Raw genomic sequence first — 15,150 nt, forward strand, 5'->3', positions numbered from 1 at the left:
CTCGTAGATCGGCTAATTCCAGCAAGCAACCAAGTGTAAAATCTGTCATTACGACGCCATCAAGGCCTGCCAACTGTAGATTTACTAAAACTAGACAAAAACTAAAACTTTTCAGATGACTCAAATATGACAAAAACTATTTGTTTTAATCTTTTATTCAAAGTTTTAAAATGAACACTGCTGCACATTTCAGTGCCCATGCCTGGGTCACATATATGGCAGAAATATTTTAGTTTCTGAGATCACCACCATTCTATGAGAGACCATCATACACAGTACCATCCAGCTGTATGACAGAATAGCCTTTCTAAAAAATAAACAAAGATCAGAAGTTGGAAGGACAGAGGCTTAGTTTAACCCATTAAGACCTGGAAATGTGTCATTTTTAGATTTGAGCTAAAAAGCATTATATTACACTTTGGGCTATTCAAAAATAGCAGATATACAAGCTCATAGCGCGGCACCGAGTGCCGCGCTATGAGCTTGTAGATCTGCTATTTTTGAAAAATCGTGAAAATGTGTGCAAATCTTTGAATATATATATTTTTAAAGCGCACATTTTTAACTCAAATCTTTGCTTCTGGGGGGTCCCTGGAACAACATATTTTGATGGGGGTCCGCGGCCAAATACATATAATTTTGGGGGTCCTTGACATGAAAATGTTTGAGAACCACTGATATAGAAACATACAGTACGTTTTTCAGAACACTGAGATTTAGGAGACATGTAGAATCGGTTTCAGGTCTTAAAGGGTTAATATGCAAAACCATTTGACACAATATCATGTAGGAGAGGGTCTCTGCTTCATCACCCACGCAAATGGTGTTTATAGCACTCTCCCACGCACTTTACAATGTGCATTACAGTATACATTCAGCCATTCACACACATGCACAGATTTCACACACACATACGTGTGGAGGAAATCACGCAAGGCACCGACCTGCTCACCAGGAGCGGTTAGGGGTTCAGTGCCTTGCTCAAGGACGCCAGGAGGAGCCGGGGAATCTGTCTGTCTGTCTGTCTGTCTGTCTGTCTGTCTGTCTGTCTGTGTCTGTCTGTCCAACTACCTCTGTCAGTCTTCTCTGAGGTTATTCATGTATCCCCCCACCTTCCCCTCCCCCCCCCCCCCCCCTCTCTCTCTCTCTCTCTCTCTCCTCTTGGCATTTATGAGCAGATTTAGGTAGATCACACTGTTTTCATTGTCTTACTGTCTTTTTACTACATGAGGAGTTAATCTGTGTGTGTGTGTGTGTGTGTGTGTGTGTGTGTGTGTGTGTGTGTGTGTGTGTGTGTGTGTGTGTGTGTGTGTGTGTGTGTGTGTGTGTGTGTGTGTGTGTGTGTGTGTGTGTGTGTGTGTGTGCGCGCACACGTGCGTGCGTGCGTGTGCAGTGCACAATTCTCACCTATCCACCCAAGGGAGAGAGGTGACTGCTTCACTTTAATGAAGAGAAAGAGACTCCTCTCCTCTCTATGTGGGGAAAATGAACACAGGAAAAACAGCTGAGTTGAGTGTTATGGATATGGATAATTGCAGGGAAACACGACGTTGGAGTTAATAGAGAGAGAGAGAGGGAGAGAGAGAGAGAGAGAATAAGCTCTTAATTTCAGATTCAGGTATAACCATTCTCTTGATATTGGGGTGTGTGCGTGTGTGTGTGTGCGTGTGTGTGTGTGTGTGTGTGTGTGTGTGTGTGTGTGTGTGTGTGTGTGTGTGTGTGTGTGTGTGTGTGTGTGTGTGTGTGTGTGTGTGTGTGTGTGTGTGTGTGTGTGTGTGTGTGTATTAGTGTCAATAAAAGACAGTGAAATGCACTGAGGGAGAGAGACAGATTACATAGGAAGGTGGTGACTAACCGTTGAAGTGTGTCTTTTGTGTCCATTCATCACCCCTATCCATCATCACACACACACACACACACACACACACACACACACACACACACACACACACACACACACACACACACACACACACACACACACACACACACACACACACACACACACACACACACAGCTTGCCTCAGTTTGAACCAGTGCAGAGGAGAACATGGCTCCACGGACCACGACATCCGTCCATTCATTCCCTCTCGTCACATGACCTCCAGCGTCCACAGACAGATTTGGGAACTCCTTCATTCCAAGGGCCATTAGACTGTACACAATGAAGCACTGGGAGGGGGGGGGGGGGGGTTGTCAATCTTTACAATTCGTAAAGATTGACAATCTTTACGAATGCATTGCACTGGAGCTGTTGAACAGCTAATCCTTAATCCTTCGGGATTAACCCATTGAGACCTGAGGCCGATTCTAAAAATGTCTTTAAAAATATGTATATTCAAAGATTTGCACACATTTTCACGATTTTTCAAAAATAGCAGATCTACAAGCTCGTAGCGCGGCACTGGGTGCCGCGCTACGAGCTTGTAGATCTGCTATTTTTGAATAGCCAGAGAAATCTAAAATGACACAGATGCGTCCCCGGTCTTAATGGGTTAATTAATCAATTATCCATCCATCCATCCTGTTCCTCCACTCCTCCATCTACTCCCTACCTCCACTCCTCCTGTTCCTCCATGAACAGGCTGGCTATTTCTGGCGTAGAATTATTTTTTAGCCACTTTTACGCCAGCATTCATATTCTGGTCATATTCTAGTCATCTGAAAAGTTTTAGTTTTAGTCTAGTTTTAGTCGACTACATGTACAGTTGACTTGGTTGACAAAAAAATGTATTTTGGCAGGCCTTGACGGCATCGTAATGGCTGATTTTACACTTGGCTGCATGCTGAAAATAGCAGATCTACAAGCTCTGCGACACGTTGTGAACTTGTAGATCGGCTATTTTCAGAGAGCAACCGAGCGTCCAATGACTTGTATTTTAGTTCTACTGGATCCCTTCCCCACTAGTCCCTCCCTAACATTTTAGTCTAGTTTTTATTAGTTGACAAAATTGTCAATATATTTAGTCTTCGTCAGTGAAAAAAGGTTGTCGACAAACATTCTTCCCTGGAACGCTTCTGTGTCACTTTAGATTTCTTTGGCTATTAAAAAATAGCAGATATACAAGCTCATAGCGCGGCACCGAGTGCCGCGCTATGAGCTTGTAGATCTGCTCTTTTAGAAAAATCGTGAAAAATATTTGTTTTATATTTTTTTCCGAAAAACCGTTAGGATTTAGAAAATGTTTAGAAGCGGCCTCAGGTCTTAAAGGGTTAAAAGTTTGAGTCGACTAAATGAACACTGCTCCCATGTGAACACACAGACAGGCACAGCCTCATCGCTCTGTGAGTAAACGGCAGGCAATTTACGGCTGCTTTTACAGCTGTGTCAAATCATTGACCCGCGCGTCGTGTGGAACAAAAAAAAACGTTCCTATAGGATCAATGGAACTCCCTTGACTGTTATTATTTTTTACCAGTGGTTTCTGCAACTATGGGCTTACCTGCCTGTACTCGTTTTCATGTTCTGCACCTGTCAGATACAGTAGCACACATGTTGGAAACTGACATGGTCTTTTCTGTCTGTCTGTCTGTCTGTCTGTCTGTCTGTCTGTCTGTCTGTCTGTCTGTCTTGCGTGCGTCTAGTTGAACATGAACAGTGCTCCTACCTTCATGCATTTCCCGGCTAAGGGGAAACCGAAGCGGGCCGACACGTTCGACCTGCAGAGGATCGGCTTTGCTTCGGAACAACTGGCCAAGTGGATCGCAGACCGCACTGATGTGCAGGTACGTGCGCACACAATTGCACGCACGCCACACATGCATGCATTTACACGCACACACACACACACACACACACACACACACACATGCACGTATTGTGTGCACGGAAAAAGTGAATACTTGAGTCCTTGAATCATGCTTCTAAAACAAAGGGGCGATGTTGATCATTAATTATTTTAAATTCTTTAAAACCTTTATTAATTTAACATTGTCTATAGCCGACCTTGCCTAGCGTTTTCACTAACCTTTGAAAACTGATAGTTATATATATATACCGGTATATATAATATTATATTATTCTTCACACAATTTTTTTAAAAATCGTGAAAGAATTGTGCAAATCTTTGGATATTATGCATTTTGAAAGCGAACATTTGTAACTCAAATCTTTGCTTCTGGGGGATTCTACAAATATCTTCTATGATATGGCCGTGGACCCCCATCTCAAAATATGTTGTTCCAGGGACCCCCCCAGAAGTTGTAACAGAGTTAAAAATGTGTGCTTTAAAAATATACATGTTCAAAGATTTGCACACATTTTCCACAATAAAAAAAAAAAACAGCAGATCTACAAGTATACTTGTATATCTGCTATTTTTGAATAGCCAAAGGAATCTAAAAATGATACACAGATGCGTTCCCGGTCTTAAAGGGTTAAAAGACATATCCGAGTCTCCCCATGCGCCACCAGCTCCCACGCGCAGAAAGGAGGCCTCTCAAATGGAGCAGTTGAGTACCAGGAAATCAAACAACCTTCCAGCTAACATTCCTGAACTCCAGTTCCAGAGGTGGGACTCCATACTTTTGAAGTTAAACTCGGAGCATCAGCGATGACGCATTGAAATTCAACAGTGCTGCGTTTTTGGAGAACAACACGGAGCACTTAGCCTAAGTGCTAGCTTTCAGACGCCTCGACGTGACTTTGGCGCTAAAATAAAGAACCGGACAGGAAAAGGTAGAGAGGGCGGTTGAATGTTAAGAAGAAAAAAAAAGAGCCAGGAGAGATGGATAGTTTTACATGAAAGAGAAACGCAAACACAAAGACAAGCACCAAAGGCCCAGAACAGGAGACTATTTCTTTCGATTTAGAGCGCCTCTCGCTGCTGGAATTACAATGAGGACACTTCGGGGGAAAGCTGAGTATGAATGAGATCAATGGCAGCCATTTTGGATCCATATCAATCATTGGTTCTATGAGTTCTGTCCCCCATCATGGGTCATAGTATCGAGCGGCCTCTGAAAATGCCGGGCCAGATGACTTTGCATAAGGCGCCCGCAATGTCTCTGGAATATGGCAGCCATTACTTATGAAGAGAAATGCTTTTTTTGTTCTCTTCTTTTCTTTTAATGGCCTTAACCCCTCTCTCTCTCTCTCTCTCTCTCTCTCTCTCTCTCTCTCTCTCTCTCTCTCTCTCTCTCTCTCTCTCTCTCTCTCTCTATCCAGTTTAACATTTTGCCATTTAGCAAACGCTCTTATCCAGAGCGACTTTCAATACGCAAGGTAATCACATACATCAAATGCAGAGAGACAGTTCAGTGCCTCAGTAATATAGGATCACAGGTAAACCCAGAACCTATCATTAGTCTGAACAATATACTATCAAAAATACTTAGTTTATAGTCAAAATACTATCTGTATTAAACAGAAAATACATTGTCTTGATCACATGACTGCAGAGATGATATGTACCGTGTGAGGTTTGGACAGAATTTGTAGGAGTAGTAGCAAAAAGTGTGTTTTGGAGAAAACATGAAATGGCAGAGAATCTAGTCTGGCACTACTGTATATATATATATATATATATATATCTGGAGTTGGGTCATGATCCAAGGAATCCAGCGGGAAACTTTTGTGTATTTATTGTACGACCTACGGTTCAAGAGTTATAGGCCAAAATGTGAAGTGGTTGCCACCATCTCATTTGGAAAAAGGTTGTGGCGGAGGCTCTTCCTTGGCCTATACTGGCAGTTTGTGTGCAAAGTGTCATGGAACAAGCACAGGAGCTCCTGAACAGAGTGAAGTCAGAGTGTGCCAAGGTTGGCCTTAGGCTAAATGTCAAGAAAACTGAGGTTATCACCTATAACATCTCATCGGAACATCCACCTCTGACAACAACAGGAGGCACTGCTCTGAAGGAAGTCAACGACTTCAAGTACCTGGGCTCATGGGTCAACTCAACCGAGCAAGATCTTAAAGTGAGGAAGGCACTTGCATGGAGGGCCCTGTACGGCATGACCAGTGTATGGAACTCCAACCTCCCCCGTCAAATCAAACTCAGCTTCTTCCATGCAACTGTAGACTCTGTTCTCCTCTATGGCAGCGAATGCTGGACCCTGAAGCCAAACCTGCAGAAGTCTCTGACTTCGGGTGCTACACCAGAGAAAATAGCAGCCATAAGAATGAGACTAGCAGGACACTGCTAGTGATCTATGTAGAAAGTTTTGTCATGATCTAAGGAATCCACAGAAGACAGGTTTTATTGTACGGCTTGCGGTTCAAGAGTTGTAGGCCAAAACGTGAACTGGCCTGTTATAGCGCCACCATGAGGCCGATCTGAAAAAAGTATCGGCCTCATGGTACAACTTTGAATACTGCCTCATCAAAGTTAGTATGGTGACTTTATACATTGTCAGATACTTGATTGTGTCCTTAAATTATCATCACTTTACCCAACTACAGGGTAAAGTGGAGCTTTGGGCTTTTTTCCCATCTGACTTCGTCCTTCTAATCAATGATGGAAAAACTACTATCTCCAAAGTTGGTGTTAAGTGGTTTGACTGTTTTGAGGATCCAATGGAGTTAGGAGGTTTAGTCAGAAGCGCTCTTTAATACTTTCCATTCGTTCAATATTAGTAAAACCCACACACAGACGTGAAGAATGTTCAATAGTCCTGATGTAATAAAAATAAAATAAAATATAGGTTTCTGCCCGACAACGACGATATGCAGTAGTAATATATCTCTGCTGAAAAACGCTCATTTTTCAAGAAATGAAAAAACAAAATATAAACTTTTCAGGAAATGAAGAAAACCGTATATTTTCAAAACAAAGCAATACAGCCTCATCAAAGTTGGTATAGGGACTTTATATATTGTCAGATACTTGCATGTGTCATGATATTATCACCATTTTACCCAGCTCAAATGGAATTAGGAGTTTTGTCAGAACAGAAATCCAGCTCAAATGGAATTAGGAGTTTTGTCAGAACAGAAATCCAGCTCAAATGGAGTTAGGAGTCCGAACAGCCGACAATAGCTCCAATCGCGCGGAGGGAGAGATTCCAAATGGGTCTAAATTCCAAATGGATCTCCAAGCTACAGCGACGATATACAGTAGTGCTTTAACCTAGCTTAAAACCAAAAAAACAACAACTTTTGTTTTAACCATAAAATATCACTTAACCTAACTATCACATGTGTTGCACTGGGCACCCCTTGGAACCCTTTCAAGGACCCCTTGGTGGTCCACAGACCTACGGTCTAGTCTAGTAGTTAAAGGACTTGTGTGTGTGGACTAAACCTCTCTCTCTCTCTCTCTCTCTCTCTCTCTCACTCACACTCTCTCTCTCTCTCTCTCTCTCTCTCTCTCTCTCTCTCTCTCTCTCTCTCTCTCTCTCTCTCTCTCTCTCTCTCTCTCTCTCTGTGGCCTTCTTCTCCCTTCATCTTTTATTCATTTCCTCTCATCTCTATCGTTCTAATTCAATCCAGTACAAAGTGGCTCTATTGGCATGACTGTCGGCAAATTGATACATATCACAGTGCAATCCCCCCCTAACAATAGACCAAATTGATTCCACTCGTTTTATACAACATAACAGCGCTGTGTTAACTGTAATGGATCTACAAACTAAGTATGGCATGTAGCATCTGTAGATCAGATCATATCACACTAATGAACGAGTATCACAGTCTTCAAATATGCTTTATATTTTCTTAACCCATTAAGACCTGGAACTGTGTCATTTTTAGATTTGAGCTAAGAAAGCATTATTTTACACTTTGGGCTATTCAAAAATAGCAGATCTACAAGCTCATAGCGCGGCACCGAGTGCCGCGCTACGAGCTTGTAGATCTGCTATTTTTGAAAAATCGTGAAAATGTATGCAAATCTTTGAAATATATATATTTTTAAAGCGAACATTTTAAACTCAAATCTTTGTTTCTGGGGGTCCCTGTAACAAAATATTTTGATGGGGGTCCGTGGCCAAATACATATCATTTTGGGGGTCCTTGACATGAAAAAGATTGAGCACCACTGATATAGAAACAGACGTTTTTCAGAAAATTGTTGAGATTTAGGAGACATGTAGAATCGGCTTCAGGTCTCAATGGGTTAATATGTTTTTCCTAGATCAGTGGTTCTCAACCTTCTCTGGATCAGGGCCCGCTTAACTATTTCACTGCCAGACTTATTCCTTTTCTTTTTTTCGAAATATTATTTTGGGCTTGTATGCCTTTATTTGACAGTAAGTAGGCTGACAGACAAACGGGGAGAGATGGGGGGGACGACACACAGCAAAGGTCGTCGGGATCGGGAGTCGAACCCGCGGCATGCTGTCAAGCTGAATTACCAGCGTACGTGGTACGCGCCTGGACCGCTAGGCCAGCGGGCGCCCCCCCCCCTGCCAGACGTATTACTGTCAGCGTTCACCCACTGCCAGAGAATGTTTGATTTTCTTTACCTTTTGAAGTAGTCACAGACTATGTATCTCCAGTATGATCGATCCCCTGATAGTTGCCAATCACGGGGTGTTTCACTGTGCTTCCACGGGGGGGGGGGGGGGGGGAACGTCACCGCGACCCCCCCCCCCCCCCCGTCCGCTTGTTGTAGGCCGTTGAAAATAGGACGACTCGCCCCACAGACGTTAAACAGGAGAAAAACAGTGTTAGAGAAAAGCGCCATCTAATAAAAAACACAAAAAGTCGTAAAAGTTCTCCTTGGCAGGCTGAGCCTTTGGAAAAAAAAGTTGCAAAAGTCGTCGTTGGCAGTGAAAGAGTTAATCATCTCAAAAGCATGCGCGTCCCACCCATCTGACCACTTAACCCATTAAGACCTGGTCACTTTAGATTTATTTGGGCTATTCAAAAATAGCAGATATACAAGCTCATAGCGCGGCACCGAGTTGTAGATCTGCTATTTTTGAACAATCGTGAAAATTATTTTTTTATATTTTTTTCCGAAAAATTGTTAGGATTTAGATTTTTTTTAGACGCTGCCTCAGGTCTTAATGGCCATATAGCCATTCTGTTGCTCTGTTGAAATTCAAAAGTAGTAAAAGTAGCAGATCTGCTTTTTGCTACTTTTGATGCTTGTGTGTGACGCTGTAGTGTGATCAAGTAGGGCGTTAATTTACATAAAAAACACAAAACCTGTCAAAATATGATGTGTTAGCCTGACACTCAGCCTGAATTTTCATTTGGTTTCACTCCATTATTCAGTCTGAAAGCCCTCTCAGTGCAGACGTTTTCTGAGGTGGGGGCGTGGCCAAAGTTGGACTCTTTGGCGATTGGTTCGTACTGGATTATCCCGATCCCGATTCGCCGTACAGATTTTCAACCGAGTAACCCCCGCCTTCGACACCAGCACCGGACCCTGAATGCGAGGCAAGCGATTCAGGGGGTGGAGCCAGGCTAACGATATGTATTACTCTCAGCCGATGGCGACAACGGCAGCAGACACCATGCTCAATGCCCATCCTGGCATAATCACTGTCGCACACACACACACACACACACACACACGCACACACGCACACACACACACAATCTCTCTCTGCTGGAACATTATGTCCAACAACTGTTATGTCCACTAACAGGCCGGCATGTTGACAATTTGGCGTACTAGTTGGCTTAATAGTAGGGAACACACAGAAGAAGTGTGCTCACTTACGCACACACACACACACACACACACACACACACACACACACACACACACACACACACACACACACACACACACACACACACACGGCCAACATGTTGGGTTATAGCAGGTGATAAAAAGAGAGACTGCTCTAGTCGGGTGTGCTATAGCGTGAAACGATGAACGGAACAAGATTTAACCGTCTTGTATGTATGTGCGTCCAGGGAACAGAAATGACTCTAAATCCGTTCACTTGGAAAACGTAAAAAAAACAGGCTGAGAGTCAAATCTCTGTCCTTTACAAACCACTACATGTGTTCTATAACCCATTCAATCCGGGAACACATCTGTGTCATTTTAGATTTCTTTGGCTATTAAAAAATAGCAGATGTACAAGCTCACAGCGCGGCACCGAGCTTGTAGATCTGCTATTTTTGAAAAAGAATCGTGAACATGTGTGCAAATCGTTGAATATATATACATTTTTAACTAAAATCTTTGCTTCTGGGTGTACCTGGAACAAAATAATTTGAGATGGGGGTGGGCGGACAAATACATTATTTTGACATGAAAGAAGTTTGAGAACCACTGATATTATAGCAACATAAGCAAAGATTTGTGTTAAAAATGTTTTTTACATTTTCAAAATAATAGCAGATCTACAAGCTCTTAGCGCGGCACTCGGTGCCGTGCTATGAGCTTGTATATCTGCTATTTTTGAATAGCCCAAAGTATAAAATAACGTTTATAGCATCCGTTCCCGGATTGAATGGGTTAAAACTCAACAAATGCATTTCACATGCCGCTGGGTTCTGACAGGAAAATACAAAGACATCACACCGCTCAATCCGCTCGTGGAATTTCACCCCGGGCACTTTGGTCTCTCCCCCCCGCCCTCTCTCTCTCTCTCCCCCTATCTCTCGTGGTGGATAGATACAGTAGTTCTCGTGTTTGTTCCCCTTTGTGTCAAACGTGCAAAAGGCCACACGTAAAATTCAGCATATTCCGCACTGCGTGGGCGAAGGTGGGTGGTGGTCTTTGGGTCGTAAAAAGTCAGAAAAACACAGCAGACCCTTCCATCCAAACAACATATGCTTCACGCTTGAGCTTTTATCTTCTGGCCTGTCATTTCCATTCACATTTCACTGACTTCTGACTCTTTTTTTTTTGGCAAAGACGGACTTATCTCTTCCACCTTTGTGTTTCCTCTCCATCTCTCTGTTCCAGGTGTTCCCAAACCTTTACAGCTCAAGACCCAGAAGAGAAAGATATATGCAAGAGATAATCAATGGGGAGCGGGTCATTATTGATAAATAAACCCACGGAAGGGTGATTAGACATTGCGTCGGGGTCTAGTCACCCTGAAGGGGTTTATTTCTCAATAATGGACTTGCTCACCATTGATTATCACGCTTATTACGCGGCTACTTAATAAAGGCATGAATAAATTGACCCAAAAGCAACAAAACGAAGGAATTTCATTGCCTACGGTAATACAAGCAGTGGTGGAAAAAGTGCTCACCTTTTTTACTTAAGTAAAAGTATCAATACTGCAATGTAGAACTACTTTGTTACAAGTAAAAGTCCGAAATTCAAAATTTACTTGATTAAAAGTACAAAAGTATTGGTATCAAAATGGACTTAAAGTACTAAAAGTAGAAAGTACTCATTATGCATAATGTCACAAGTTTTCCATTTCACAAGTTTTCAAAAGTTTCAAATGTATAAAAATCTTTTGAAAATAGCCGATCTACAAGCTCACAATGCGTCTCATTGTGACGCATTGTGAGCTTGTAGATCGGCTACTTTCATATGGCCGAAATATATATAGGGCTGAAGTGGTTAATGTATGTTTTGTAATAATAATCAAAATCTACTAAGTAACTAGTATCTAAAGTTTTCAAATAATTGTAGTGGAGTAAAAGTACAATATTTGCCTCTGAGATATAGTGGAGTAGAAGTAAAAGTACTAACAATTGGAAATACTCCAGTAAAGTATAAATACCTCAAATACAAATACTTAGTTACTTTACATCACTGAATACAAGTATTCCATTAATTTATGCCAGGTGTGTCCAGTGCAACGCAGTCACCTCGGAAAACAATGGGAAGTATTGATAAAATGTGTTTTATCAATACTTGTAACCAATGTTTAGCTGTTGATGACATTGTGTGTTTGTTTACATGGCTGCCGCGTTGGATACGGCACACACGGATTGATATGAGCCAGGTGCTCTGAGACTTTGATTAGACAGTGGTCTGTTAAAATGACAGACAACTGAATTCAGTGATTGACCAATCAGAATCGAGCATTCAGCCAAGCGAGCATTCAGCCAAGCCGTGTAATGATATGAACCAATCACTTATGTCTCTCTCGCTGTGATCGAGCTTAACCCATTCAATCCGATAATTGAAAACCCAACAACATCACTGTATTATATTAGATGTATTAGATATTATATTGATATTATAGCTATGTTTATTTTATTAGTTATAGACCATACCCGGTCGACGCATCCGTGGGGGGGGGATATGCGCACATGATATGGCAACCCGGGAGGCGACATTGTTTCACACATAAACGCTAATAAGAAGCTGAGATTTGATGAAATTGAAAAACGGGCTGATATTATAGCTATGTTTATTTTATTAGTTATGCGATGTTTACCTATAATGGCGAGAGCTGAGTGAGAAAAGAAAAGAGCTACACGCAGCATGCAAAGGCTCCCAAACTAATCCAGACACACAGAAAGCTACTGTGGCACAACAAATGCAAGCCTGCAAGGCAAACGTTGGCAGAGGAGACCTAACTGTTGAACATCGACAAAAGGCAGAGACAGAAATCATTAGTTTCAGTCAAAATCAAAGATTCCAAGTGGAGATTTCAACATTGGAAAAGGGAACACACAACCTGAAGAGGAGTAGTCCTATATAAGCTAGACCCAATGCTCCAAGACGGGATATTGTGAGTTGGAGGCCGCCTCAGTAAGTCTGCTATGCCAGCGGAGTCCAAGCCTCCAGCTATCATCCCAAAGGATCTGCACATCACCTCTCTGATATTGCAAGATATTCACATGAAAATAGGCCACTGTGGGAGGAACTACATGATGTCACACCTACGCCAGAAGTTCTAGTTTTAGGTCAGTTTTGGCTCTTACATTAACTGGCAATTAGTTGACTTTTGGTGAAAAAGCCCGTATATATCGGTATCAGTTGATATCGGTATTGGAAATTAGGAGTTTGACAATATCGGATATCGGCATAAAAGTTAACTCACTGAGTGCCATTAACGTGTTTCACGTGTTTTTACCGAAAAAAAAGAAATGTTTTTTTTTATTTTTTTTATTGAAAAACATGTTCAGAACCCAAGATATCATCATCTGAAGATGTGCAGCTCCATCCACTCCTTGTTTAACTTAGAACTGAAAAAGGCTGTATCTCGCTTCCTAAGCACTTTTTGTTTTCTGTGAAAAAAACTCTGGCACTTTTCAGAATCAATTCTGAAATCATTCTGGCAATCCTGGCACTCAATGAGTTAATATTGAACATCTCTACTCACAAGTATAGTATATACTATCGTATAATGTGTATACTATAATATCGGATATCCTGCTATGGCGGCTCCCCCAATCTTCCAGAGGTAACAGGCCTCATACACATCCTGACACAGTCTACGTGGACACAGGACTTGAATTCCAAGAACTGGGAGCAGCAATGGCCGACAGGATCCGGTGGAAAGACGTGGCATCTAGGGCCTCGACGACGTAGTAATACCTCTGTGTGTGTGTGTGTGTGTGTGTGTGTGTGTGTGTGTGTGTGTGTGTGTGTGTGTGTGTGTGTGTGTGTGTGTGTGTGTGTGTCCCCACAGATCCGGGTGTTCCGTCCTCCTAACTACTCGGGGACCATAGCTCTGGCCCTGCTGGTGTCCCTGGTGGGAGGCCTGTTGTACCTGAGGAGGAACAACCTGGAGTTCATCTACAACAAGACTGGATGGGCCATGGCTGCACTGGTAGGACACGCACACACACACGCATGCATGCACGTACACACACACACCATTACATTTTTGAGCTTGAGCTTGTAGATCTGCTATTTTTGAAAAATCTTGAAAAGAGTTATTTTAGATTTTTTTTCCAAAAACTGTTATGATTTAGATTTTTTTTAAAGAATCGCCTCAGGTCTTAATGGGTTAATGAATTCATCCGCCACTAACCAGTGGTTTTACCTTATTTTGATTCTTTTTTGACGATCCAACCCGGATGTAAACAAACTCTTCCTCTTCCCACCGGAACAAAAACATTGTAACCGCCATCGTCCGGTCTGTAGCTAACGGCAGTACAGTTGAATATGGCTCGTTTTCACCAGAAAAACGCAGTCTGGGAGAAGAAATCCGAGCTAGATGTGTTTTTCTAAATCTCATAACATTGGAGTGTACAGGGTCATTTTTTTTGGGGGGGGGGGGGGGGGGGGGGGGGGGGTGACGTCATTTCCGGTTCTATCGTTCTCTCGCAGTTCAAGGCATCATTCATAGGTTGGCGAAGAGCGCCTTCTAGTGTAATCACTAAAAAACATGTTTTGTTTTTTAATGGACACATATATGCGTCCTTGGCAGGCAATGTGTTAATACAATATACTAGAACATCTGCATGGTAGAGTGTGTTAATACAGTATTATCTGTCTGTCTGTCTGTCTGTCTGTCTGTCTGTCTGTCTGTCTGTCTGTCTATGTATGTGTTTTATTTGTTCTTTGCATCTTTCTTTATCTCTCTCTCTCTCTCTCTCTCTCTCTCTCTCTCTCTCTCTCTCTCTCTCTCTCTCTCTCTCTCAGTGTGTGGTGTTTGCTATGACGTCAGGTCAGATGTGGAACCACATCAGAGGTCCTCCGTACGCCCACAAGAACCCCCAGAACGGACAAGTGGTACGTCTCTCTCGCGCTCTCGCGCGCTCTCTCTCTCTTCTCTCTCTCTCTCTCTCTCTCTCTCTCTCTCTCTCTCTCTCTCTCTCTCTCTCTCTCTCTCTCTCTCTCTCTCTCTTCTCTCTCTCTCTCTCTCTCTCTCTCTCTCTCTCTCTCTCTCTCTCTCTCTCTCTCTCTCTCTCTCTCTCTCTCTCTCTCTTCTCTCTTCTCTCTTCAATTTAATTCAAAGGAGCTTTATTGGCATGAGAAAACATGCGTTTACACTGCCAAAGCAAAAGTGGAACAAAACTATCTAAACAAAACAATGTATGTACAATTAAATATTACATATAAATGTGAATAAATAGAAGTTAAGCTGTGTTACATTGCAACTTAGAGGGAAGACTATCTTACCAAACTATAATCGTTGTGCACGTTCTGTCAGAAATAGTTATCCATCCATATAGGGAAGGTTAGCTTGGTATACGCTTTTGAAAGTTGAGCAGTATTTCAATGTTTTGCATTCACTTGGTACAAAACCTTCGCGGCAAAATAGCAGCAATTCATTCAAAAATAATGACATTGCTCTTTTCATGTGTACAGTATTTCTATGTACCGAATGAGGTCATTTGGTGTAAACAGTGCAGGGATACACACAGTGATGTG

General features: G+C 42.3%; 1 protein-coding gene across 1 annotated transcript in view; it reads left to right on the forward strand.

The window, feature by feature from the left end:
* The window catches only part of tusc3 (tumor suppressor candidate 3), a 214,528-nt gene that overhangs the window by 139,196 nt on the left and 60,182 nt on the right, over positions 1-15,150 (forward strand). Inside the window, exons 4-6 of the mRNA XM_084077551.1 lie at positions 3,587-3,727; positions 13,460-13,600; positions 14,419-14,508. Of these exons, the coding sequence (XP_083933677.1) occupies positions 3,587-3,727; positions 13,460-13,600; positions 14,419-14,508 (372 nt within the window). The remainder of the gene's footprint in view (positions 1-3,586; positions 3,728-13,459; positions 13,601-14,418; positions 14,509-15,150) is intronic.

The sequence above is a fragment of the Gymnoscopelus microlampas genome (assembly GCF_963454915.1).
Source record: "Gymnoscopelus microlampas genome assembly, chromosome: 2".
NCBI classification, from domain to species: domain Eukaryota; kingdom Metazoa; phylum Chordata; class Actinopteri; order Myctophiformes; family Myctophidae; genus Gymnoscopelus; species Gymnoscopelus microlampas.